At 37.0% G+C, this 27,898-nt stretch overlaps 1 protein-coding gene across 8 annotated transcripts in view; it reads right to left on the bottom strand.

Annotated features, from left to right (window-relative positions):
* The window catches only part of Grm1 (glutamate metabotropic receptor 1), a 405,374-nt gene that overhangs the window by 262,211 nt on the left and 115,265 nt on the right, over window positions 1-27,898 (bottom strand). For all 8 annotated transcript variants that reach the window (XM_047559634.1, XM_047559635.1, XM_047559636.1 and 5 more), the window contains one exon: window positions 14,210-14,459. In XM_047559634.1, the coding sequence (XP_047415590.1) occupies window positions 14,210-14,459 (250 nt within the window). The remainder of the gene's footprint in view (window positions 1-14,209; window positions 14,460-27,898) is intronic.

Consider the following 27,898-nt stretch of genomic DNA (forward strand, 5'->3'; position numbering starts at 1 on the left):
GAAGTTTTTGAAACTCTACTTGAAGCAATTAGGAGAACAATATTAAAGAGATAAAAGTAGGAAAATAAGAGGTCAGATTATCTCGGTTTGCTGAAGATATGATCTCATATTGAAAAGATCCAAAAAAATAAAGAAGTAAATAAAACCTCCACCAGAAGGTTTTTAGAGTTAATTAAAAAAAAATTAGCAAAGTATCAGGATACAAGATCAACACACCTAAATCAATTGCTTTCTTATACTCCAATAGTTAATCGGCTATAAAAGGAATCAGGAAAATATCCCATTAGAAAAATCTCAAAAAATAAAATACTTGGCAATTAATCTATTGAAGGAGGTGAAAGACCTCTACAATGAAAACTATACAACACTGAAGAAAGAAACTGAAGGCCTTGGATGATGGAAAGATCTACCATGTTTTTGTATAAGCAGAATTAATACTGTCAAAATATCCATCTTATCAATAGCATTATAGAGATTCAATGCAATCCCCATCAAAATACCAATATCCTTCTTCTTAAAACTAGAAAAAAAAATAGTCCTAAAGTAAATTTAGAAGAATAGCCAAATCAATCCTGAGAAAGAGGAGTGATGCTGGAGGCATCACAGAACTGGACTTCAAAATTATATTAGAGAGCTATAGTAACAAAATGCTTTGTATTGGCACCAAAATAGACATGACGACCAATGGAACGGAATAGAAGACAGACAAATCCACACAGATACATTCATCTGAATCTTGACATCGATGCCAAACATATATATGCTGGAGGGGAAAAGGCCTTTTTAAACAAATGCTGCTAGGAAAACTGGATATTCATATGTAGATGAATGACACTTAATCCTTATCTTTCACTTGCATAAAAGTCAACTCGAAGTAGATCAAAGACCTAGGAATTAGACTGAAAACTTTGCAACTGCTAGAAGAAAACATAGGGTCAACACTCGGACATATTAATGGCACAAGCACTAACTTCCTTAACAAGGCTCCTAAAGTACACAAGAAATAAAACCAAGAATCAATAAATAGGATGGCATGAAATTAAAGTGTCTGCACAGCAAAAGAAATGATTAAGAACATGAAGAAAGAGCCTACAGAAGCTGCTCCTCCAACAAGGAATTAACATCCGGAATCTATAAAGAACACAAAAAACTTAACACCCAATGAATAAATGGGCAAAAATATAAACAGGAACTTCTCAAAACAAGAAATACACATGGTCAAAAATTATATAAGAAATGATCAACTTCCCTAGCAATCAGGGAAATATAAATCAAAAGTACATTGAAATTTCATCTCAAACCAGGCAGAAGGGCAATTATCAAGAACACAAATAATAATAAATTCTGGCAAAGTTGTGGGGGAAAAGGTGCATTCATACCTCGTTGGTGGGACTGAAAATGAGTACAACAACTTCAGGTAGTAGTATGGAGATTCCTCAAAACTCTAAAAATGGAACCACTATATGACCTAGTTATCCCACTCCTCAGTATTAATCCAAAAGAATTAATATCAGCATACTGCTATGAAGCAGCTGAATCAATGTTCATAGCAGCATAACTCACAGTAGTCAAGTTAGGGAACAGCCCAGGTGCCTGCCGACAGAGGAATGGATAAAGAAAATGTGGTATATTTCACAGTGTAGTTTTACTCAGCCCTCAAGTAAAATGAAATTATGGCACCTGTGGGCAAATGGATAGAACTGGAGAACATTACGCTAAGTGAAATAAGCCAGACTCCGAAAGTCAAGGTCAGATGTTTTCTCTTACACATGGAAGCCAAGTCAAAAGAAGAAGAAAAAAACACAGTGGGGAGGGGAAATCTAGATTGAGGGAGGAGGGATGAGGAAAGAGGAATGGTGGAACGGAATTGACAAACTATGCTATGTGCATATATGAAGGTACCACAGTGAAGTTTGCCTTGATTTGTATCTAAAAAGCACTAATTAAAAGATAACTATAAATAAATGGAAGGAAGACCAGTAGATTAGAGGGAGGAAGAAGGAAGAAAAAAGGGATGTACTGGAGACTGAAGTAGAACAAATTATATTTCATCTTGTATTATTATATCAAACTGAGCCCCACTATTATGTATAATATAATGTACTAATAAAAAGGAAGATCTGTAAAGATACCTCAAGTCTTTGCCTAAATTGTGACATGTACAAATGTGAGAAGAAACTACCACTACTGTAATCCTAGCTGCTCAGGAGGCTGAGGCAGGAGGATTGAGAGTTCAAAGCCAGCCTCAGCAACTTAGCGAGGCCCCAAGCAAATTAGCAAGATCCTGTCTCAAAATTTAAAAAATATAAAGGGCTGGGGATGTTGCTCAGTGGTTAGGCCCTCCTGGGTTCAATCTCCAATACAAAAAAGAAAAAAGTATAAAAAAGAAACTACCCAAAGCTGGAGAAAAACTCAATAGAAGATATAGACCAAACAAATCTTGGAACTTACACAAAACTTTCACATAAACTGAGTTTATGAAACTCATCCTTTCATAAACTGCAATGGAAAGTTTGTTGTGGTAAGACAGACAAGGATATTTAAACAGCTATTCTAAATGTGTCCTAAGTATTCTAAAAAGTAGAGAAAAACATGACCATGTTTAAAGGAAAAAAAAGTAAGCAAAGACCACAGATATAATTTTTAGAGATGAAAATACCACATCCAAAATAAAGAATACACATAATGGGATCAAAAGTACATTAGACACTGCAAAAGACATGACCAGTGTATTCAGTTACAGTAAATGAAATTGTTGAAAATGAAGAAAAGAGGGGGAAAAAGTGAAAAAAAATTTGGATAATTTCCCTGTATAAAACATCAAGATTTTAAGCATACATATGATTGAAGTCTCAGGAAGAAAAGTTCTTCAAAGATAGAAATAATACTCAAGTAAATGATGACCATTTTACACATTTGATTTTTTTTTAAAAGTATAAACTCACCTAAAAAGTGTTTTAAAAATCACAACATAAATAAAGGAAAGTCAGATTAAGTCTTATTATAATCAAATTACAGAATAATAGTGATTAAAAAATGCTTAAAAGCAATCAGATAAAATTACACATGTCAGAGGAACAAAGGTAAAAATCACAGCAGATTTCTCATCATAGGTTATGCAAGTGAAAATGCAAGTGAGTAGTAGCTCCATAGTATTGAGACTATAAAACAACTATCTGCACATAATTCTATAGCAGGGAAACATTTACAAACTAATATAAAATAGAAACATTTCCTAATAATAGGAATATGGAGAGAATTTGTTTCAGTTCAAAATAAAGTATTCTACAAGCAAAATTAAAAGTCTTCAGGCAGAAAGAAAATAATCCAGATGATAATATGGATCTCCACAAAGAAATGAAGAGGGTCAAAATAGTATTTATGAGGGAAATTATAGGAGATTTTTTTTCATTTTTGACACCTTAAACAGATAAGCATTCAAGCAAAAATAACAATGTATTTAGAGTTTAATAATAAAATAGGAGTAAAATATATAGTATAAATACAGTCACAGAACAGGAGGGATAAATGAAAGCATACTGTTATAAAGCTCTTACACTAAATGATGTAGGGTAACATTCTTGGGAAATGGACACTAGGTAAAATGAAATAATGAATCATACCTAGGAAACCACAAATAGAGATAAAACAGAATGCTAAAAGTTTCAGTTAACTTAAAATAAGGAAGGGGAATAGAAAATTATACACACACAAATACACTTGTCATTTAAAAAATATATTTTATATTATATTATTATAATATTATATATACACATATATTATTTTATATATGTGTATATATAAATTCCTCAGAAATTTAAAAATCAAGAAATGAGTCAAATTGTCCATGACTGGCAGTGATCTCTAGGCAAGAATAGGAAATATATAGACATATAATTTTCAATTGTTTTCAACAAAATAACAAGTTATTTCCATAGGGAAATAACAGTCCTTCCAATGAAATGTTCTGGAATAACTGGATAACATAAGAAAAAAACTCCCTCAACACATACAAAAAATTAAATTCAAATGAATATTATACTCAGTAAAAGGGCAAAGATTATAAAACTTCTAGAAAATTTTGTGACCTTGGAGTCACATACAAAACCATAAAAGAAGAATTTGACAGCTATACCTTGTCAAAATTAGAAAGGTTTCATCTTCTTCCAGAGACATTAATATAAAATTAAAATTTCAGATGCATACAAAGAAAATATTTGCTATAGATATATGTATCAAATGGTTTTTATTCAGAAATTCTAAACAACTTTTACAACTCTAAAACAGTAAAACAAACAACTCAATAACAAAATGAATATAAATGTTACAAGATATTTCACCAAAAAAATATTAAAATGGCAAATAAGTACATAAAAGTACTCAATGCTATTAGTCATTAGGAAAATGCAAATTAAAACCACAAAGAGATGCCACTATACACCCACTAGAACAGCTAAAAGTAAAAAGACTGACAATACTATTTTGGTGAAGATGTGGAGGATTTGGAACTTTCATACATTGCTGGTGGAACTGCAAAATTGTACAGACACTTTGGAAAACACTTAGCAGTTTGTTATAAAGTAACTTACAAAGTTAAACATAAACATTTATGACCCACAATCTTACCTCTAGATATGTCCTAAAGAGAATTGAAAATGTAAGTCCACACAAGACTTGTACATGTTCATAGGGGCATACTCAGAATAGTCAAACTGGAAACAACCTAAATGCCCTCAAAATGTGAATGGATGGGCTGGGGAGATAGCTCAGTTGGTAGAGTGCTTGCCTCACAAGCACCAGGCCTTGGGTTCAATCCCCAGCACCACCAAAAAGAAAAAGAAAAAATGTGAATGGATAAGCAAATCAGGCATATCCACACCACTGGAATACTACCCAGAAATAAGGAGGAAACTAGCGATACACATAACAGCATGAGTGAGTCTCAAAAGTAATTGAAAACACAGTTGAAAATAAAAATCAGACACAAAGCATTACATTCTTCAGGACCCCCTCTACATGAAATTCTAGAAAAGGCAAAAGTCTAATGATAGAAAGTAGATCAGTAGTTTCGACTTTTCAGGGACTTGGGAGGAAAGACTGTTAAGGAGCACTGGAGAGTGTTTTGCAGAGATGCGTTGTACCATCCCATGATCGTTGCGGTACTTACATCACTACGTTGAGTTGAAAAAACTCAGCCAACAATACACCTAAAATTGGTGACTTTCAATGAAACTGATTTGAAACATACATGTAAAGTCTTCAGTCCCTCTCCAGTCATATTGTATTAGCACCTGAGGGAGGTGGAGCCCAAAAAGCTAAAGATTTTTTAAAATCTTCCCTGTTTTATGATAGATAGGTAGACAAGCAGTTGCAGACAGGGAACAACTTCAGGAGCAAGTCATCCTTCATATTCCAATTCTGGTAATTAGCAAGAGAGATATTTATCTTCATTCATGCAGAAAACCCTAAGAATCAGAGATGGCCAAAGCTAACCCTACTACATGTTTAGTGCATCTTGATTAGTCTGAAAACTGGAACATGGCTTCAGGGGACAGATCAGTTTGGTCACACTGGACAGCAGAAGATAGAAACACAGGGCAGAATCAAAGTTGCAAAGTGTTTATTATTACTACTATTATTTATTACTCCCAGAAATATCTGTACTTTAAAACCAAAATCCTGAAGAGAAATAAGTTTCAAGAAACAAAAAATAGCTCAAATGAAAGGAGGGACAGGCAGCAGAGTTAAAATTCATTTTTGTCTTCCTGTTCGAATATCCTTTAAGCAAGTCCTTTCTAGTGAGTGCCAGCTGAGTATACCGATCTCAGCATCAGAGGATAATGTTTCTGAAGACTTACTCACCACACACACAAGAAAAGAATGAAATTATGGTATTTTTCTCATAAATGAATGGAACTAAATGAAATAAGTCAGATTCAGAAAGTCAAAGTTTTTCTCTCATAGTCCAAAACAAGGTAGGGGTGGGGAAGAGAGAAAAGGAAAAAATGGGGAAGGGAAATTCCATTAAAATGGAAGGAAGACCAGGGGACTGGATGATGGGAATGGAAGGGGAAGAAGGAGGGAAGAACAGTGGAATGAATCTGACCTAGCTCTCCTGTGTGAGTATATGAACACACCACAGTGAATCTCACTACCATGTAGGTCCACGAGACGTTAACCAAAAACAGAAAAGGAAAGAAGAGAAAAGGAAAGAAAAAGGCAAACAGATCAGTAGAGTAGAGGGAAGGAAAAGGGAAGGAGAGGAGGGAAAGGGGAAGAGGGGACGTCCAGGAGCTGAATTACAGCAAATTATATTCCGTGCTTTCATAATGATGTCAGAATGAATCCTGATACCATGTATAACTGAAAAGAACCAATAAAAAGGAAAAATTATTTTTAAATTTTCATTTTTAACACAATCCAAAGTCATCACCAATAAATTTAACTGAGGGCTTGGAATGAGGTCCAGGGTCTTATTTTCAAGTATCCCTGCTGATTGTCATGTGCAGCCAGTGAGGGAAGAGACTGTCAAAGGGACAACAAAAAGATACTAAGATAAATCCTCTGTTGTTTCCGACCAGCCACCAAGACAAAACGAACTCTTAAAATGTCTTCCTTTTTAAATCCACTCCAATGAAGCAGCGCCTTCTACATATGGAAGGCATCCAAACCCCTTTCCTTCAGCTTTTTTAAGACCCTGAGCAGAAACCAGGGGAAGGGAGCCTTTCAGGTGTCTATTATCTGAAACATGGGAATCGGTGTTGACATAACAAAAGGGTTAAATAACTTAAAATTAGACTGCAAACCAGCCTCTCCAATTATTGTAGAAATCTTGAGCATTTCTGTGTCTGAGATCTATGCTCAAAATACCAATTTCTTACAAATAAGGTTGATTCTCCAGGATACTCAAAACTAAATTCCCTTTCCAATCCTAGAACACATTTCACAGAGTCTTTTCTAGAGGAGTAATCTTCTACAGAACTTTCATTAATCTGCCTTCAAGCAGGAGTGTTTCAAGGAAAGGACAGACTATTAACAAATTTGTGATCATTTTCCACCCTTGGTAGCAGAGAGGAGGCCAGGTTATGTATCTGTAAGCTGTGACAATTACACATCAGAAAATGCTCAAGGGTCTGTCTGGCCTCCTGATTATAATCCATATTTGGAAATGTCATGCTTCATTGAAAGTCCACATTTACTTTAAAACCCTTAACCTCTGCAATTTTGCCTAAAGGCTGAAAACTTTCGATTTTTTCCCATAATGGAAAAATGAAATCTGAAGTAATTCATTTTTCATTAAAAAAGCCATATGGAAACATAACACCATGGTATATATATATATCACCTTGTATTTCAAGGGTATTGAGGTCATTTTTCCAAATGTGTGTTTAGGTTCTGAAAGAGAAAGAATTTTTTAAAATGACACAGTCAAAAAGTAAGATTTTCAGTTGCTTTAAAATCAAACTATAGACTTCTCTCCAAAGAATATAATTACTCCATTCCAATTATTTTCTTCTGAATTTGTGTCTAATGTGTTTGTTGTGTATTCAACTTAAAAGCATGCTTGTTTGTATTTTCTTGGATCAAATTTTAGATAAAAGGTAGGCTGTGGTATTTCTCTGTGGTGACAGATGATGGGAAGTTGGTCTAGTAGATGAGGAAATCAAAGAATGGCAGAGATGAGAGACAAAACATTTGAAATGAAAGGAACATATAATTTCATTGACCAGGATGTGCTAGAGAGAGAGGATGAAACAAATATTAACTTCATTGTTTTTATTGAATGTTTATTTTGGAGAAATAGATGTAAAGAAATTAGATGTAGTTATAAACCAATAAAAGGGATTAAAAATACATATAAATAAGCATTCTATACCTAGTATAGTATGGCTAATCAGAGATCCCTAACAAGATAGAATGTAAATTCACTGTATGTTCTTCCCAAAAGAAAACTCAGGGCAGATATCCAGGTTACCAACAGTATGCGTAGAACTAAAACCAGGAGACTCTTTCTTACCCTCAGAGCATGTCTTTAGAGGTCTGACATCCCCACAAAGAACCTACCAATGAGGTTCAGCTATGATTTCCCAGGCAAGCAAGCACCTTGTGAATAGGCACATAGAACCTAAAAGGTAGGCAAATATAAGTTCCAATTTTATAGATAATTCTCGAACCAGGAGCTAATTGGAGAACATCAACCTTTACCAAACTAGGTAATATATAAAAGGGAAATCAGTGATCACACATGAGGCCACCTCCTCTATTCTCCAATCTTTCTGACAGAGTTAATGGATAGTTCCAATGCCAAAACACCACACTAGGTACAATGAGGAAGTAAGTTAACTACAGAAGCTCTTCAACTTACAATTGGGTTATGTTCTGATTAACCCATTATAAGTTGAAAACATTGTTCAGTTATAAATGAGTTTAATATGCCTGTGTTAGATTTCTGTCATTATAATGAATCCCTCAGTTAATCAACTTATAAAGAGAAAAGGTTTAGTACAAGTCACAGTTTCTGAGGTTCTAGTTGGTCTCATTGATAGGGGCCTGTGGAGAAGCAGTACATCATGGGGGGAGCAGAGAGTGTGGCAGAGCAAAACCTCACCAGGAAGCAAAAGGCAGTGAGGAAGATTTCAGAGTTCCTTTTAGGGGCCATCCTGTAAGGACCTAAGGACCACAAGGGCCACAAGGCCCTACTTCTCAAAGGTTCCACCACCTCCTGATAGGACTGCCCTGGGGACAAATGCTTTAATGCACGGACATTAGGGGGAACATTGAAGATCCAAACTATATTAATACCTAACCTACTGAATGTTAAAGTTCAGCAACACAGTGCCTTGTAGACTTTGGTTGTTTGCTTTCATTATCACATGACTATCTGGGAGCTGTGGCTTATTACCTCTGCCCCACATTATGAAAGAGCACTGGATTGCACATTATTTTCCCAAGATCAAAATTCAAAGTATGGTTTCCACTGATTGCATATCACTTTCACACCACTGTGATTTTTGAAAAGTCATAAATCTCATTTCACCATTTTTCATATCCCGTCCCTCATTTCCTTCTACATAATCTAAAGGTCCTCCATTCTTCTCTCATTACTCTATGTACATGTATGATTATACCAATAGTATGAATCTATATTGTGCACAACCATAGAGATGAAATGATGTGCCCCATTTGTGTACAATGAATCAAAATGCAGTCTGTAAAAAATAAATAAGTAAATAAATAAATGATGAAAAAATGAATAAATAAAAATAAAAATAAAGAAAAGTCATAAGTCAAACCATAGTTAACTTGGGAAACATCTTTCTATAAAACCTTCTTCCCAGCTTTGAGGAGGTTGCAGTTCAGTACTTACCAACCTATGTGGTGATGTGATGTCATAGTGAGTTCAAGTCTTCTCTACCACTTATTAAATTTAAAAATTATGGGTGATTGTTTGACTTCTCTACCCTACAAACCAAGCTTTTAGGGTTGTTAGGAATGCAAACTTCACAGATTAAAGGCCTGGTACATACCAAGCTCTCAACAAATAGGAGCTATTATTATGTGTTCATGCACATAAATTATATTTTTTACTTTCTTCAAGTAAAAGAATACAAGAATTAGAACAGCTCCATCAGTTCCCCATTAGGATTGTAATAGTTATAATTTAGAATTTCAGAGAACTACCATTCATCTATTCCAAATTACCTTCTACATAAGTGCAGTTCCATAGATAAAGGATGGTGTACAAAAAGAAAGCTATTGTGGAGTCTCATGTTAAGATAGAAAAAAAAAACTTTTAAAAAAATTAAACTAAATGTCACCTTTATGGAATCATCATCTAAAATATTTAATACCAGAAGAGAAATAAATTGGATTCAAAGAAATAGAGGATAATTGGAAATGGAAAATAAATTCCTCATAGGATATAGATATTTCAGTTAAAAACATGAATCTAAACAATGAAATAAATGTCTGGAAGGAAGAGCAAATTGAAAGGAAACTTAATACCAACATCTCTTAAACAAAATACTAACAGTTTGACATGCAGTAAAACTTACAAATTAGCAGCACAGATTCTCTGAAGTCTCAGTGCTGAAGTTCAAATCCCAGTTCAGGCTCTGTAGCACTGCTTGACAAGTCGCTTGACTTCTCCATACATCAAAATGAGAATGGTATTGATACCTTTTCGTCACATGCTTGTGCTAATTTTATGAGTTAATATACATTAAACGCTTAGCATAGTGCCTGGCATACAGCACATCCTTAACAGATGTCTGCAGCAGCTGCATCACTATATCATTATGGCTAATATCATAAATGTTCATTAAATAGAGAATGTTTAATCATATCTGAGAACTTCCTTTGTTAAAATTCTGCTTTTCTCCCATTGTGGTTTACTATTCCATTAGGAACAGTCCCCAATTTACAATGGCTCATCAAACTTTTGATTTTATGATGGGTGAAAAAGTGACACATTCAGCAGTAACTATACTTTGAATGTAGAACTTTGACCTCTTCTCAGGTTAGCTTTGTGTGGGACAATAACTCTCTTGTGATGCTAGGCATCAGCATGAGCCCAGTTCCCAGCCGGCAGCAGAGTACCAAGGGTGAACAACCAACACTAATCTACAGCACACTCTGCCGCCGTGGTGTTTGGCAGGTTAGGTGCATTCAATGTACTTTCAACTTGTGATATTTTTTTTTACCTTATACTGGAATTTTTGAGATGTAACCCCATTCTTAAGTCAAGGAGCATCTATTGAAGTAACTCAGTTAATATAGAACGAATGACCTTTGTAAACAATTTGGAAATTGGAAACCATGTTAAGGTATTGAGTGTGAAAGGTAAAGAGTACTATCACTTGACTGAAATTTTTAAAAGAGCACTTTTTATATTTACTATAATGGGTTCATTCTATGGTAAGAATAGATAGCCATGAAAGGAAGGGAGTTGGGATAGTAATAGGAAAGACAGTGGAATACACAATTTTCCTATGTACACATATGAAATTACCTAAGTGAGCCCCACCTTTGTGCCCACTCACAAGAACGGGGTCCTAATTAGAATAAGATTTATCCTATGCTTGTGTAATTTTATCAAAATGGATTCTACTGTCATGATAACTAAGAAGAACCAATAAAATAAAATTTAAAAAAAGAATAGTCAGTTTGGGGCAGGGGTTGTCAATGAGGTGGTTATTTCAACAAGCCAGGTGAGAACTCCTTGTGACTTGGACTAGAATAGAAGCAGCGAAAGTGATGATAAGCTGTCAAAGTCTGGATATGTTTTCCTGGCAGTGACAATTGTTACTGATACCTTGGATATAAAGTCCAAGCAAAAATAAGAATCATGAAAAAGGACATGCAAGTTTTCATTCAAGAATTTCTAATTATTAAACAAAGTGTCTTTTGTTGCCAGGTGTGGTGGTGCATGCCTGTAATTCCAGTGACTCGGGAGGCTGAGGCAGGAGGATCACAAGTTCAAGGCCAGTCTCAGAAACTTAAGGAGGCCCTAAGCACCTTAGTGAGACCCTGTCTCAAAATAAAAAATAAAAAGAACTGGGGATGTAGCTCAGTGGTAAAGCATTCCTGGGTTAAGTTCCACTGGAAATTTAACATATATATAAACATATATATTGCCATCTACACAAGAACTTACTACTAATCTTCACCTGTGTGAACAGAGTTCCATCACCACCTATACATTAGCCTCTTGTGAATCTGGCAGCAACAAGAACCAAGCTATCTATTATGAAGGAAGATAAACATTGGCTCCTAACCCTAAAGGAGTTCATCTTTTGGTAGGAAAATCCCTTTTAAATGTGACAGCATTACTAAGGTATCAGGAAGTTGCAGCTTGTGTTTGAACTGGAACAATACAGGACATATCAGCTGAAACAGGGGAACAAGTCCACTGGCATGAGTGACAGAGCAACATTTAGGATAATCTCACCCCTGAAAAAGAGCTAATCAATCACCTGAAGGGAAGGTTAATTCTAAGTATTCATGGTGCTGCTACTGGGCTTGGACTTTATTCCCCAGCTCAGGTCCCTATCAACTCATGTCAGGAGCTTAGAGAAGGGAGAAAGAAGTGAAAAAAATATATAAAAAGGGTGTTCTCTTCAACTCTTCCAAGATATGGGAGGAGATCCAGCACACTTGGATAGACTTTATGGAAAATAACCCACAAAGAGAGAGACATTTGCCCTCACTGTGGGAGAGTGTGTACAGCTTTGGCATGTCAGAGAATCTATACATCAATGGCAGTAACCATGGGTACAGGGAACAGTGTACTTGGAAGCTCACCTGTTCACTCTGACAACAGTTCCCTAGAATTTGTAGGTAGATCCTAGCAGAGGTGAGACAGACAAGAAGAGGAGTAGAAGTCAGCATCACATGTGGCTGACCTCTTCATGAGCGAGTACATGTGAGAATCTCAAAAAGACTCGCATGAGCCCAAATGCCTTACAATTGGCAGGTAAGCAAGAGTCAGAGGGGCTTAAGGGCCATTCTTATCCTTCACTAGTTTTTAAATAATGATGATGAAATGAATCCTTCATCCTCCAGTTACACCGAAGCATTCTATATAACTGTATTTCATAATTGAGCATTCTATACACCCCAAAGTTCATACATTTGCCACATCTCCTCAAGACCTCTAGAACTAAGGTAGATAGCCCCTGAGAGTATTAAAGAGCATAAATTCTGCAAAAGAGGCTATTGTTGTTTTTAAAATTATAAAAGAAGAAATTTTTAAAATAAGCACACTTCATAAAAACAGTCCTTTCACAAAAGCAGTGGAAAGGACTGAATATCTGTGCACCATCTGTCCTAGCACATATATTAAGAACACTATTCCAAGTAACACTTCAACGATGCTGATTACATCCTTTTCACTCCTAAAGAAGTATTACTCCTTCTTCAAGTGCTCCTTCTCAAAGGACCTGCTTTCTTATGATCATTTTCAATGGCTTCCCACAATTGCATCATGTAGAAGAAGCCAGATTGATTGTTGATGCTAGTGTGCCAATCTTATCCAAATTCAACATTTTCTTAACCTTGAATTCTAGTTTGACCTGGCCTCAACATCTCTTCATTCCTGGAGAGCAACTCCTTGTTTCTTTGTTCATGTGTTTGTATTTCTACCCTAGCTTCTTCTCTAAAGTCTCTGAAGTGTGATATGCCTCTAATTCCAGATGATGATGAGGTTAGTCTTGCTACCATCATAGTCATTATCACAAGTTCAGGACCCAAGGGGAAAGTCCATTGAGAAGGTGCTCACAACTCCTACCCAGCTTCCAAGAGAAGTTGGTAGGGGTTGAGGTTCTTCAGGAGGCACAACATCATTGTACTCTAGCCAGTAGAGAAGATAAGTGGGGACACAGAGATCTGAACAAGAAGATAACCGTGGAAGTGTTGAGGATCATTGGAGACTTTCATTCAGGTAGACTCAGTGGGTTTCTTGAAAAATGTGAGTATTCTTGTATGTAATATTAGAAGATGACAAAGCCAACAAGATACCTGATAGGTCCAAAACTCTAGGAAAAATATAATGATACTGAAAACCTGTCCCCACACAAGTACATATGATCTAGGAAGAGAGCAGAAACTTTGTAACCTACCATGCGATTCCAGAAAGCACGTGCCAAAAACATCACAATTAGCCACTCCATAAGTGTGACAGATTATATTACCCAGTTCCAAAGTTCAGCTTCATGTCTTCACTTAGTTAAATTTCAAATCTGAATATATGTTTTCTATGTTCACTGCTGCCCTCCTCCCACCAATATCCCACTATGATGCCTATGCTTAGAAAGTAGGAAAACATAAGCGTTTGATTGGGAGGTAGAGGAAGCAAATGGAAAGAATGATTCTCCAGGACGAGACACATCCAGCCAACAACTCCCCATCTTTTTTTCTGAAAGAATCTCATCAGCTCATTATTGATTGTGCTGTTCTCGGCTCTCAGGAAGACAGAAGCCAGTAGCCCTACCCTCAAGGAAACCCCAAACGGATGTTCTGTTTAGCCCTGCACACCTTACCCATTTTGGAATCAAGAAATTCAACAGAAAGCTGTCATACTTGTGCCAAAGTCTGTGTGTATGTGCGTGGGGGGGGGGGGGGAGTGACAGAGGGATATATATAGATAGAGAGAGAGACAGAGTGAGAGAGTGAGAGAGAGAGAGAGAGAAAGCCAGTCAGACAGACTTACCTCCCAATGAGTGAGAACTCGCCCACAACACCAAGGCGCCGCATGGCGCTTAGGAGGCCGCGCACGGTCATGCCCTCGCAGAAGCACACCACCACTCTGGCCTTGGGAAGCCGCTCTCGGAGCTTGCGCAAGAGTCGGTCAAAGCTCTTCTCGCCCGCATTGCTGTAGATCTTGTCTGAATGCGCGATGCAGAGGCCTTCCTGGGCAGCCAACTCTTTGAAAGCATCCATTCCGCTCTCCCCGTAATTCCCTGTCCAAAAACAATCAGCAGATGTTCAAGGCTACCGTTGTAGGAACAGCACTTGCAAACTTGAAATAAGGACTCTTTAGTTGCTGGGAAGGGAGAGGACAGATTTGCCAAATAAATTCGAATGTAACTGGAACTGAAGGAAGATCTGGGTCGATCAAAAGGAGTAATCAAATGTGGTCAATCAATTCTATGATTGGGACGAGAAATTACCTGAACTAGGCATCCACAATGAAACAAGTTTTGTGAAATAAAGGACTGCTGCCCTGTTTTACAGTCATGATTAATTGTGTTTGTCCCAGATTTTAACTGCGTGGGAGGCAGCAGCACATTGGGGTAGGGAGGTCAACTGGCTTCAGCTGGCTGCCAGGTGAAGCGGTAGACACTCAAGATGTCCATGAAGCTAAGGGACACCTGGCTAGGCCAGAGGTAAGCAGACCAGAAACCGTTGCCCTGTTTAGTCAACATCCACCATCCTCTGCTGAAAGGATGGAAGGATGGTAGATTTGCACCTGATATTTGTATTTTTATGTTATAACATTCTCATAATAAAATGTACTTTAAAAGACTAAGAACTCAGAAATCAATGAGGTAAAACAAATATCACACTTCACCATCTCTCCCTTTCTCTCGTCGCTGATGATTTATCCTTCACCTTAGGGCCTTCTATATCCCTTCCACTGTCCTGGGTTTGGGGACATCAATACTTGTGTGGATGATGCACCCAATACAATATCCTCACAGTCCCTCAGTCTCCGTCCTTGATATTTTCTGTAACCCACCTACTTTCATGGCCATGCTTCTGACCTTATTATGATAGATGTCTACAACATCTCTAAATGTGGATGCCAAGCATCCCCGTCTCCGTTTGCATCCCCTTATCACTCGAGCTCATGTATTCCACTACCCCCACCACAGCAATTTGTTCAACCTCATAAAAACTTGAAATCCATGAACCAATTTTTCTTCCCATTTCCCCTCTTAGGCTGGCTTCGACCTTATAGCCTATCTTCATCATCACTTCCTTTCAAATTCTTAGCTCAGTTGTATTTTCCTGATGAAACCCTAACCCTAGTTAACCCCAACCAGCCCCCTGTCCACAGCTATGCCTGATCACTTAAACCCAGCTGGAATAAATTCACAACCTTATTGACTGGTTTTATTTAAAATTCCTGAGCACACATTCCAAAAGTGGTTCTCCATAGTAGAAGGAAATTATACAATACCACCCTGTAAATAAATTTTCTTAGTTTCTAATATGATTATTCTGTCCTTACTCTTCTCTCTTTAAATTTTCTAACCTAGCAGACTCCATCACCATCCCACCTCAGGGGTCATCCTCATTTCCTAGTCCAAGAAGAAACAGTGAGACAAAAACTAATTCAGTCATCTGCAACATTTATACACCTTTACTCTTATATACCCTGACATTTTTCCTGGTGTAAATTTGAAGTGCTTGAGGATAAGAGTTAACACATGCTCAAAGACACTAGCTCCCATCACTTGTCATCTGCTCAAGAGTTTCCTTCTGCTTTGTTCCCTCTCTTGGATAATCACTTTCTCCCTCCTAATAGTGTCCATTAAAAAAAAAAAAATCTCTGGACTCAATGTTCCACTTGCATTAGTACTTACCCGGCTGCCATAGTTGCCTAGGCCAGGGTTTTTGCTTCTTTATCTCCCATTCTCCCTTTTTCTGTATTTTCATAACTGAAGTATAATTGATATACAAAATTTTGCAAACATTTAATGTATAATCTTAATAGTTCAGACATATGTATTCCAATCATCCCAGAATCTTCTCTTGTCAAACTCTGTTGCCAGGACCACTGAAAAGCTCCCTGTTGCCACCTCTCCTGATTTGTTCTGTCTCCACTGTCATCAATCATTTAAGCTACATTCAGGACTACACCCCCTTGAAATGATTTGTTCTCTTGGTTAAAGTTTTGTTGTTTTTTTTGTTTTTTTGGGTTTTTTTTTTGCGGTACTGGGGATTGAACCCAGGGCCTTGTGCTTGCGAGGCAAACACTTCTCTTGGTTAAAGAGACACAATCTTCTCCTGGTTTCCTCACCACTTACTGAACACTCTTGAGTGTATTTGCTTGATTTTTCTCCTCTGCTCAAACTGTAAATATTGTCAGGCAAGGACCCAGTCCCATGGAAGTTTCTCTCTTCTTCTATGCTCTCACCCCAGTTATTCCCCTCAATTATGTTTGTCATCTAACTCCACTGTTGAGTCCCATGTAGACAGAACTTCAGACTAAATTGTCCTCTGGAACAAAAGACTGGACTCTTCATTTGCCCGTCTGTTGTAGTCATTCATAGACATCTCAAACACCATATCCAAAGAAAAATTTTCCTTATCCATCTTGCAAATATGCTCCTTCCATATAGGTCCTATTAGTAAATAGTATCTTTGTCCACCAAATTATGCAATAATAAAATGTAGGAGCTGATTTAATTTCTGTGTTTTTCTCACATTCCAGTCTCTGAAAAACTCCTAATTCATTCTCTCCTATTTGCTTCAAACCTCTGCCACCCTAAACCATGTCTTAGTATGTTCTCGAAAAACAGAAACTGAGTTGAAGATTCTTACTCAAGTAATTTATTGAGGAGAACAGAATCAAGAGAAGTAGGGAAGCACAGGAGGGAAGAGCTATGCAGGAAGATTTTCTCAGCTGAACATGAGCTTCTAGCTGGTCCCAGGGGGAGGCGCTAGAGCACATCAAACCCCAGAGTTACTCCCACCTTTGAGCAAGGGGGCTGTGTTGTATGTGATGGCCATTGACTAAACTTCACCCAAGGGGAGAGGAAGTCTAGATCCCAGGAAGCAGGTAGCTAGTATTGATAGAAACATACTCAAATAGTAGCTGAGAGGTTAGCGCACCAGACAGATAAAGGGAATCTGAGCTGGCCATTCTTACCTAAGCAACGACTTTAGCCTCCCCAATTAGACTCCTTGCTTACATTCTTGTCCCCAGCAATTCATTTAACACCTAGCAACCTGAGTTTTCTATTAAGGTGTAAACCAGAGTGTGTTACTCCATGACAGAGAGCTCCAATTGCTTTCCAACATGCTTGGAATGAGATTGAAACTCCTTCCCCTAGGCAACCAGGCTAAACATGGGCTGAGCCTTCCGACCTCTTCAACTTCATCTTTTCCTCATTGTAGAAATCACTTATTAGACATATACTAACATCCCCTCCCTCACCTGCTTCAGTCTCATGGCTGTTGTTCTCTTCCTAGAATACCCCAAACTCATTCATGCTTCTGTGCTACCTGTCGCCAGAAAGATGCTCTTCTATCAGATAGTCTGGTCAATCATATCTCAGCATAAATACCACCTTCTCTGAAAAAACTTCTTATCAGTTATCTTTAAGTAGCCTCTCAATAAATCCCAATCTTACCTCTTGCTTTTATCTCAATACACCTACTCAATATTTTATATTTTTTATTCCTCTTAGAGGATAAATGCCATCATAACACCTCTTTATAACTTGCTGTTCAATGATGTATCTTTAGTAGTTAGGATAGTTTTAGATATTTAACTTAACAATAAGAGCATTAGTTGTAATTGACCAGTAGAGAAATGGACAAAGGTATAAACAAGTAATTTAAACTCAACAATAAGTGGGGTCATAAGCATATAAAAAAGTCACCAATCTCATTAATTATCAAGAAAGTGAAATTAGGGGAGATCCAAGATGGCGGGCTAGAGGGAGGTTCCAATCTTTAGGTGGGGCAAATCCCATCCTGAGATGCCTGCTGGAGACTTCAAGCTCATTGTCAGATACCTCTCAGGCATCAGGCTACTGAAGGATGGGAGGTTTGAATACTATATAACTGCTATACCGTAGATTTTCTTTTTTCTCCTTATTGGGCAATTTTAAGTTTTTATTTCTTTACTTTTATTGCTCTCTTTTCCCTTTTGTATACCTGTTCCCTCAGAGTCTCTTTCTCCTTTTTTGCATGCTAACATCTAATTTCTTTTGATTATACTCTCACCCTTTCTATTATCTAGAACTTCTGTATATTCTTTTCTTATCCCATTAACAGATACATCCTACATTTCTGTGCATCCTCTTTGTCCTCCATTAGAAACTGCAGACCTTATTGCAAATCTGTTTGTTACACTGAAGATAATATTTGAACTCATTCTGTTTATTATGACAATATTGTTAATGTCCTCATAGGGGTTTATTGGTCTAAGATTGCATAGTGTCTGAATTGGCACTGCTAATATTGATCTCCCCTTAAAGAAAAGGTTTTGGAAACCTATAGGGCCACTATAAGCCTATGGGGGGAATCTGCAATACCCCAGATCTGCACTGCTAGAGAGGAAGATACATGAACAACATGAAAAAACAAGGGAAGAAAATGATCCAAACAAATCTAGATTCTATATTAATAGAATCCAATGACAGTATGGTAGAAGAAATGTCAGTAAAGGACTTCAGATTATACATGATTAATATGATTCGTGAAGCAAAGGACAAGATAAGAGAGCAAATGCAGGCAATGAATGATAATACCAATAAGCAGAAAGAGCAACTGCAGGAAGCAAAAGATCGTTTCGATAAACATAGAGATTCTCAAAAAAAACCAAACGAAAATCCTTGAAATGAAGGAGACAATAAACCAAATAAAAAACTCAATGGAAAGCATCACTAAAACACTAGACCACTTGGAAGACAGAACCTCAGACAATGAAGACAAAACATCTAATCTTGAAAATAAAGTCTCCCAAACAGAGAAGATACTAAGAAATCATGAACAGAATCTCCAAGAACTATGGGAAATCATGAAAAGACCAAATTTAAGAATTATTGGGATTGAGGAAGGCACAGAGATACAAACCAAAGGAATGAACAACCTAATTCAATGAAATAATATCAGAAAATTTCCCAAACCTGAAGAATGAAATGGAAAATCAAATACAAGAGGTTTATAGAACACCAAATGCACAGAATCACAACAGATCCACACCAAGGCACATTATAATGAAAATGCCTAACTTTCAAAATAAAGATAGGATTTTGAAGGCCGTGAGAGAAAAGAATCAGATTACATATAGGGGAAACCAATACGGATAACAGCCAACTTCTCAGACTCTAAAAGCTAGAAGGGCCTGGAACAACATATTTCAAGCTCTGAAAGAACATGGTTGCCAACCAAGAATCCTATAACCAGCAAAACTAACTTTCAGATTTGAATATGAAATAAATCCTTCCATGATAAACAAAAGTTAAAAGAATTTACAAATAGAAAGCCAAAGCTACAGAATGTTCTCAGCAAAATATTCCATGAGGAGGAAATGAAAAACAACAATGTAGGTCAGCAAAGGGAGGAACTACCTTAGAGAAAAACCCACTCAAAGGTGAAACCAAGCCAACTTAAAAACCACAAATAAGCCAAATGACTGGGAATACAAATCATTTCTCAATAATAACCCTGAACGTTAATGGCCTAAAGTAGTCAATCAAAAGACATAGACTGGCAAAACGGATTAAAAAGAAAGACTTAACAATATGCTGCCTGCAAGAGACTCATCTCATAGAAAAAGACATCCAAAGACTAGAGGTGAAAGGATGGGGAAAAAACCTACCACGCACATGGACTCAGTAAAAAAGCAGGGGTTTCCATCCTTATATCAGATAAAGTGGACTTCAAACCAAAGTTAGTCAGAGGGGATAAAGAAGGACATTTCATATTGCTTAAGGGAACCATAAATCAGGAAGACATAACAATAGTAAATATTTATGCCCCAAACAATGGTGCATCCCTATACATCAAACAAAACCTTCTCAATTTCAAGAATCACATAGACCACAACACAATAATTCTGGGTGACTTTAACACACCACTGTCACCACTAGATAGATCTTCCAAACAAAAACCAAACAAAGAAACCATAGAACTCAACAACACAATCAAAAACCTAGACTTAATAGACATATATAGAATATTCCATCCATCAATGAGTGGATTCACTTTCTTCTCAGCAGCACATGGAACCTTCTCGAAAATAGACCATGTGTTATGCCACAAAGCAGCCCTTAGGAAATGCAAAAAAATCAAGATACTGTCTTGTGTTCTATCAGATCATAATGGACTGAGAGTAGAAATCAATGACAAAATAAAAAAGGGAAATTACTCCAACACTTGGAGACTAAATAATATGCTATTGAATGAAACATGGATAACAGAAAACATCAGGGAGGAGATTAAAAAAGTCTTAGAGGTCAACTAGAACGATGATACAACATATCAAAATCTCTGGGACACTATGAAAGGGGTACTAAGAGGAAAATTCATTGCATGGAGCGCATTTAAGAAAAGAAGGAAAAGTCAACAACTAAATGACCTAACCTTACAGCTCAAAGCCCTAGAAAAAGAAGAACAGAATAACACCAAAAGTAGTAGAAGACAGGAAATAATTAAAATCAGAGCTGAAATCAATGAAATTGAAACAAAAGAAACAATTCAAAAAATTGACAAAACAAAATGTTGGTTCTTTGAGAAAGTAAACAAAATAGACAAACCCTTAGCCACACTAACAAAGAGAAGGAGAGAGAAAACTCAAATTACTAAAATTCATGATAAAAAGGAAATGTCACGACAGACACCACTGAGATACAGAACATAATGAGAAACTACTTTGAAAATCTGTATTCCAACAAAATAGAAACTACCAAAGACATTGACAAATTTCTACAGACATATGCTCCTCCCAAACTGAACCAGGAGGACATACACACTTTAAACAGATCAATATCAAGCAATGAAATAAAAGAAGCCCATTAAAAATCTACCATCCAAGAAAAGCCCAGGACCAGATGGATTCTCAGCAGAGTTCTACAAGACCTTCAAAGAAGAACTCATTCCAATACTTCTCAAAGTATTCCAGGAAATAGAAAAGGAAGGTACCCTACCGAACTCATTCTATGAAGCTAATATCACCCTCATACCCAAACCAGGAAAAGACACATCAAGGAAAGAAAATTTTAGACCAATATCCTTGATGAATATAGATGCAAAGATCCTTAACAAAATATTGGCAAACCGTATCCAAAAACATACTAAGAAAATTGTGCACCACGATCAAGTGGGGTTCATCCCTGGAATGCAAGGATGGTTCAACATTGGTAAATCAATAAACATAATCCATCATGTCAATAGACTTAAGGATAAGAATCATATGGTTATTTCAATTGATGCAGAAAAAGCATTTGACAAAATACAACACCCTTTCATGCTCAAAACACTAGAAAAAATAGAGATAGTAGGAACATAACTGAACATTGTAAAGGCTATTTATGCTAAGCCCATGGCCAACATCATTCTTAATGGAGAAAAACTGAAACCATTCCCTTTAAAAACAGGAACAAGACAGGGATGTCCTCCTTCACCACTTCTATTCAACATTGTTCTGGAAATTCTAGCCAGAGAAATTAGACAAACTAAAGAAATTAAAGGGTTACAAATAGGAAAAGAGGAACTTAAGCTGTCACTATTTGCTGATGACATGATTCTATATTTAGAGGATCCAAAAACCTCCTCCAGAAAACTTCTACACCTCATCAATGAATTCAGCAAAATAGAAGTTATAAAATCAACACACATAAAACTAAAGCATTTTTATACATAAGTGATGAAACATCTGAAAGGGAAATGAGGAAAACAACTCCATTTGCAATAGCCTCAAAAAAAATAAAATACTTGGGAATCAATCTAACCAAAGAGGTAAAAGATCTCTACAATGAAAACTACAAAACATTGAAGAAAGAAATTGAGGAAGACCTTAGAAGATGGAAACATCTCCCATGTTCTTGGATAGGCAGAATTAATATTGTCAAAATGTCCATACTACCAAAAGTGCTATACAGATTCAATGCAATTCCAATTAAAACCCCAATGACATACCTTACAGAAATAGAGCAAGCAATCATGAAATTCATCTGGAAGAATAAGAAACCCAGAATAGCTAAAGCAATCCTTAGCAGGAAGAATGAAACAGGGGGTATCGCAATACCAGAACTTCAACTATACTACAAAGCAATAGTAAAAAAACAGCATGGTATTGGCACCAAAATAGACACGTAGATCAATGGTACAGAATAGAGGACATGGACACAAACCCAAATAAATACAATTTTCTAATACTAGACAAAGGTGCCAAAAATATGCAATGGAAAAGATAGCCTCTTCAACAAATGGTGCTGGGAAAACTGGAAATCCATATGCAGCAGAATGAAACTTAAACCCCTATCTCTCACCCTGCACAAAACTCAACCCAAAATGGATCAAGGATTTCAGAATCAGACCAGGGACCCTTCATCTTTTAGAAGAAAAAGTAGGTCCAAATCTTCAAGATGTCGGCTTAGGATCAGACTTCATTAACAGGACTCCCATAGCACAAGAAATAAAAGCAAGAATCAATAACTGAGATAGATTCAAACTGAAAGGCTTTCTCTCAGCAAAGGAATCTATCAGTAATGTGAAGAGAGAACCTACAGAGTGGGAGAAAATCTTTGCCACTCATACCTCAGATAGAGCACTAATTTCCAGAATATATAAAGAACTCAAAAAATTCTACAACAAGAATACAAATAATCCAATCAACAAATGATTTAAGGAAATGAACAGACACTTCACAGAAGAAGATGTACAAGCAATCAACAGATATATGAAAAAATGTTCAACATCTCTAGTAATAAGAGAAATGCAAATCAAAACTACCCTAAGATTCCATCTCACCCCAATTAGAATGACGATTATCAAGAATACAAGCAATAATAGGTGTTGGCGAGGATGTGGGGAAAAGGTACACTCATACATTGCTGGAGGAGCTGCAAATTAGTGCAGCCACTCTGGAAAGCACTGTGGAGATTCCCCAGAAAGCTTGGAATGGAACCACCATTTGACCCAGCTATCCCACTCCTTGGCCTATACCCAAAGGACTTAAAATCAGCATACTACAGAGATACAGCCACATCAATGTTCAGAGCTGCTCAATTCACAATAGCCAGACTGTGGAACCAACGTAGATGTCCTTCAATTGATGAATGGATAAAGAAACTGTGGTATATATATGCAATGGAATATTACTCAGCCATAAAGAATGATAAAATTATGGCATTTGCAGGCAAATGGCTCAAATTGGAGAATATCATGCTAAGTGAGATAAGCCAATCTCAAAAAACCAAAGGATGAATGATCTCACTGATAAGCAGATGATGACACATAATGGAGGGTGGGAGGGGGGCAAGAATGGGGAAGGAGGGACTGCATAGAGGGAAAAGAGGGATTGGAGGGGTGGGGGGAAGGAAAAAATAACAGAATGAATCAAACACCATTACCCTGTGTAGATATATGATTACATGAATGGCATGTCTTTATTTCATGTACAAACAGAAACAACATGTATACCATTTGTTTACAATAAAAATAAATTAAAAAAAAGAAAGTGAAATTAAAATAAGACTTTTTTTCACTTATCTAAATACTAAAATTTCAAAGAGGTAAAAACATATTCACTGTTGGTTTATGTGGTTCAAATATTTGTGGGACAACGTGATAGTAGTTTTCAAAATTTTAAGATAAATATCAAGTAAATACAGCAATAATTTAGTCAAAGCCATTGTAAGATAATTATATTATCTAAAAAGATTTAGGACTTAAATTTAACCTCTATAAAATTTTCATGGGCATTGTAATGAAACCCAAAAAGATTTTCTTGTATCTTGAAAATAAAGCTTTCTTGTTTCCTTTCTAATAAGATTAAATGATCAAATTGGGATATCTGTCTCTTCACCTAGCCACCTTCAGTGGCCTAACACAGTCTAGCGAAGCCCAAACAGAAGCATCAACACATCACAAAACCCCAGCTCCTTGGTCTGTGGAAAAATGCTACAGCTCAGACAAGAGCATTAACTGATGATACGGGAGAGAACTGCAGTTGGCTGGTTCATCTGCAGGAGAGGGCATAAGGAAGGAAGTCAGAAGCCACTTTCTCACAATAAATGCAGGTTCAGGAATCCAGAAGGTAAACAGACATTACCAACAGACTCTCAACGAAAGTCGCTGTCAGTCTGTCAGAAGATTATGTTACAAGGGGAATCATTTTGTCACTCAGCCCTTGGGCTTCAATCGCAACAATGGTTTTGCTTCTTTATCAAAACACATGCAGCCTAAATGAGCAAGTATGCTCCTTGCATGAAAATAAGCAAATTCTCATGTTTTAAATCAGTAAAGGTCATAGAAATACTTAGCCCAACCCTTCAGCTTACAGACAAGGAAGTTGACCACAAAGAGGTGAAATGGCTCACCAGAGGACATGGAAATAGAAGAGGCTAGAAGTGGAAGAGTTTCTCTTTGTCCTTACTTCTAGGTCCCTGCATGTTTGTCTCAATAGCAAAAATCAATTAAATGTACAAGTTTTCATAACTTAAAATAATGTCTGGGTAGGTTGATTCATTCCATGAAATGCTTCTCCCAATTTCTGTATTCATATATATTTATTTGGACAGTAATTCTTATTTATACAAATTGATCACTGAGAATTTTCACTGGACCACATTTAAACTGCCCATTTCTCTCATGATACTTAAAAATCTCCAAACTTGAATATAAATTCCCATGAGAAGAATCCTAATGTACGTAAAACAATAATAACTTGTTTTCCTACTTTATACTTTAAAAATTGCATCCTCAAACATTATCTTATTTGACGTAAGACACACAATTGTATCCATTATATTAATAACAGCACTAAATGCAAAGAGCATATAAGATGGGAATAAAACCACCCCTCAGTGTGTTTAAAATTATGTTACATTCACTTACAAACAACAAACATGTAGTGATAAAGCCAGGTACAAAGATCTAGAACACAGGTGCTTTGGGTTCAGGATCATTACCCATAGCTGACATAAAGAAAGTAATGCTTGCTCTTAGTCCTAAAATATAATATATTCCATATTAGGCAGAAAACTTGTACCCTGGCTGCCTGCCAGGTCATGAGCTAGGTCAGACTAAAGAGAATGCACTCAGCCTGAAACCCACTCTCTGCTGCCCTTCCCCTTCCATCCTGCCCCGCAGCCTCCTCTTGCCTCTCTGGGTATTGAAAATTTTATTTCAATACTTCTTTGGATCTAGCATCTGCAGACATGAAAAGAAGTTGTGAATAGTTAGAAAATTGATTTCTATTAGGATGCATAGAAACGGGTCATGCAATTGTCTCAGGGGTGGTAAAGAGTTGCATGTTTTCATCCTATTAACACATACACAAATGCTTTATTGAACTCTTAACTTGAAAAAAATCACTGTGTTCTGCACATTGAGTTACCAAGAAATATACATTAACTCTTCCTCCTATTTTAGTCAGCTTTTTCACTGCTGTGCCTAAATGACCCGACCAGAACAATTGTACAGGAGGAAAAGTTTATTTTAGGGCTCACGGTTTCAGAGGTCTCAATCCATAGACAGAAGGCTCCATTCCTCAGGGCTTGAGATGAAGCAGGACATCATGGCAGAAGAGTGTGGCAGAAGAGGGAGGCACCTTACGTGGTGATCAGGAAGCAGAGAGAGAGTCCATGCCCCAGAAACAAATATACACCCAAAGTCATGCCCCAATTCCCACCTCCTCCAGCCACACCCTACCACTTCAGTTACCACTCAGTTCATCCCTATCAGGGGATTAATTCACTGATTGAGTTAAGACTCTCACAACCCAATCATTTTTCCTCTGAACCTTCTTATATGTCTCACACGTAAGCTTCTGGGAGACACCTCACATCTAAACCATAACACCTTCAATTCAATGAATATTTACCTGGTGTCTGATATGGGCCAAATACCTAAGCATTTCACGTATTTATCATGACAACTCCATAGCAAACTTATAACCCCTTTTACCAATGAGGATATGGAAGCTCAAAGGGGTTAAGTAATTTGCTCAAGGTGACTCACAACTATCATTTTATACAGCCTCATATGTGAACCTATAACATAGTTATGAAGACACTGCAGAAGCACATAGAATACAGCAACAACTGAGTTGTGCATGCTATCTGAGAAATGAAAAATGCTCTAACATTAGATTGGGGCATGAAAGAATAGGGATAATCAGAGAACATCCCATAGGAAACATAGGAATGAAGTTTGGTCTCGAAGGATGCCATTAAGGGACAGGCATTCAGGGTGAATGGGAGTGAATATGAATCCACAAAAGTTATTTTTAGAGGCAATGAGAAGTTCCACTGGAGCAGAAGGTTCACGGTTTATAGAATGACACTCTGTGTAAGAATTTCGAGAGAGGCATCTGGCAGACCATTCCAAGACAGCAACACAGAAATGCGCTATATGTTGCTGAGACGTAACAGATTATATAACAGACTTTATTCTTGTTACAATATTGCCTAAAACCTAGAGAGCAAAAGAGAAAGGAAAGAGCGGCATCTGACAACACCCATGATCTAAGAAACTTAATATGTTGACAACCTCCATTTCAATCTTAGTTATGCAACAAAAAGGTTTACAGAGAAAACATGAAGATATGCTATAAAACAAAGCATCTAAACAGAAATGATAGGGATATTCATGAGGGAGAATGTAGGGTTTACAAATAAATTTCTATTATTTGAATAAGAACGTCTTTAAAAGTAGTAGAAATTGAGAATATTGGGGCAACAATAAGAAAGGCACTCCAAACATGTAAACAGTAGAATCGTCTCAAGAAAGAAAAAATGATGGCTACAACTGGATTTTCTAAGATGGATATGATTTTGAAGCAGTCAGATATGATAATATTCCACTGATCAACATAAATTCATTCATGGCATTGATGTATAGTGACCTGATAGCTAAATTTTATTGATCAAGCAAGTCATGCATAAAAGTGTGCTGGATTTCATCATCACCTACATGAAGGGCCATCATCATAGAAAGCAGGTACTGAAAGCTAGGTTCTATGTTGATTTTTTTCCTACTCCCAAAATACTGAGAATGTATTTAAGAAACCATCTGAGCTCCAGGGGATGGCTAAAGTAACATATCATCGATCAAGCGGAACCTGGTTCAAATTCTGTTTGTTGCATCTTCATAAAGTTCTCAGTCAAATAATCAAGCACTGTGTTCAATGCTGCTTATTCCTCCAGATCTATGCATGAGTTAAAGGAGAAGAATCAGTGATGAAGGGAGAATGTTTATATATTTCTTCAGGTTGGAAGAACCACTAGTCTTACGCCCTCAAAGCTCTTAGCCCCTGCTTTATTTCATGTAGTTCCAGGATCCTGATGGTAAATCCCTTCCGGGTCTGGTCCACTGGATCACAGACCAGTCCCTGTCACCGACTGTCTCCTGGGGCACATTGGACAAAAAATGTTAATACCTCATCCTTAAAGAGTTCTGAGAAGGGAATTGATTTCACAGCTTGTTCTAGAAA

This window comes from Sciurus carolinensis, chromosome 7 (assembly GCF_902686445.1).
Source record: "Sciurus carolinensis chromosome 7, mSciCar1.2, whole genome shotgun sequence".
NCBI classification, from domain to species: Eukaryota; Metazoa; Chordata; class Mammalia; order Rodentia; family Sciuridae; genus Sciurus; species Sciurus carolinensis.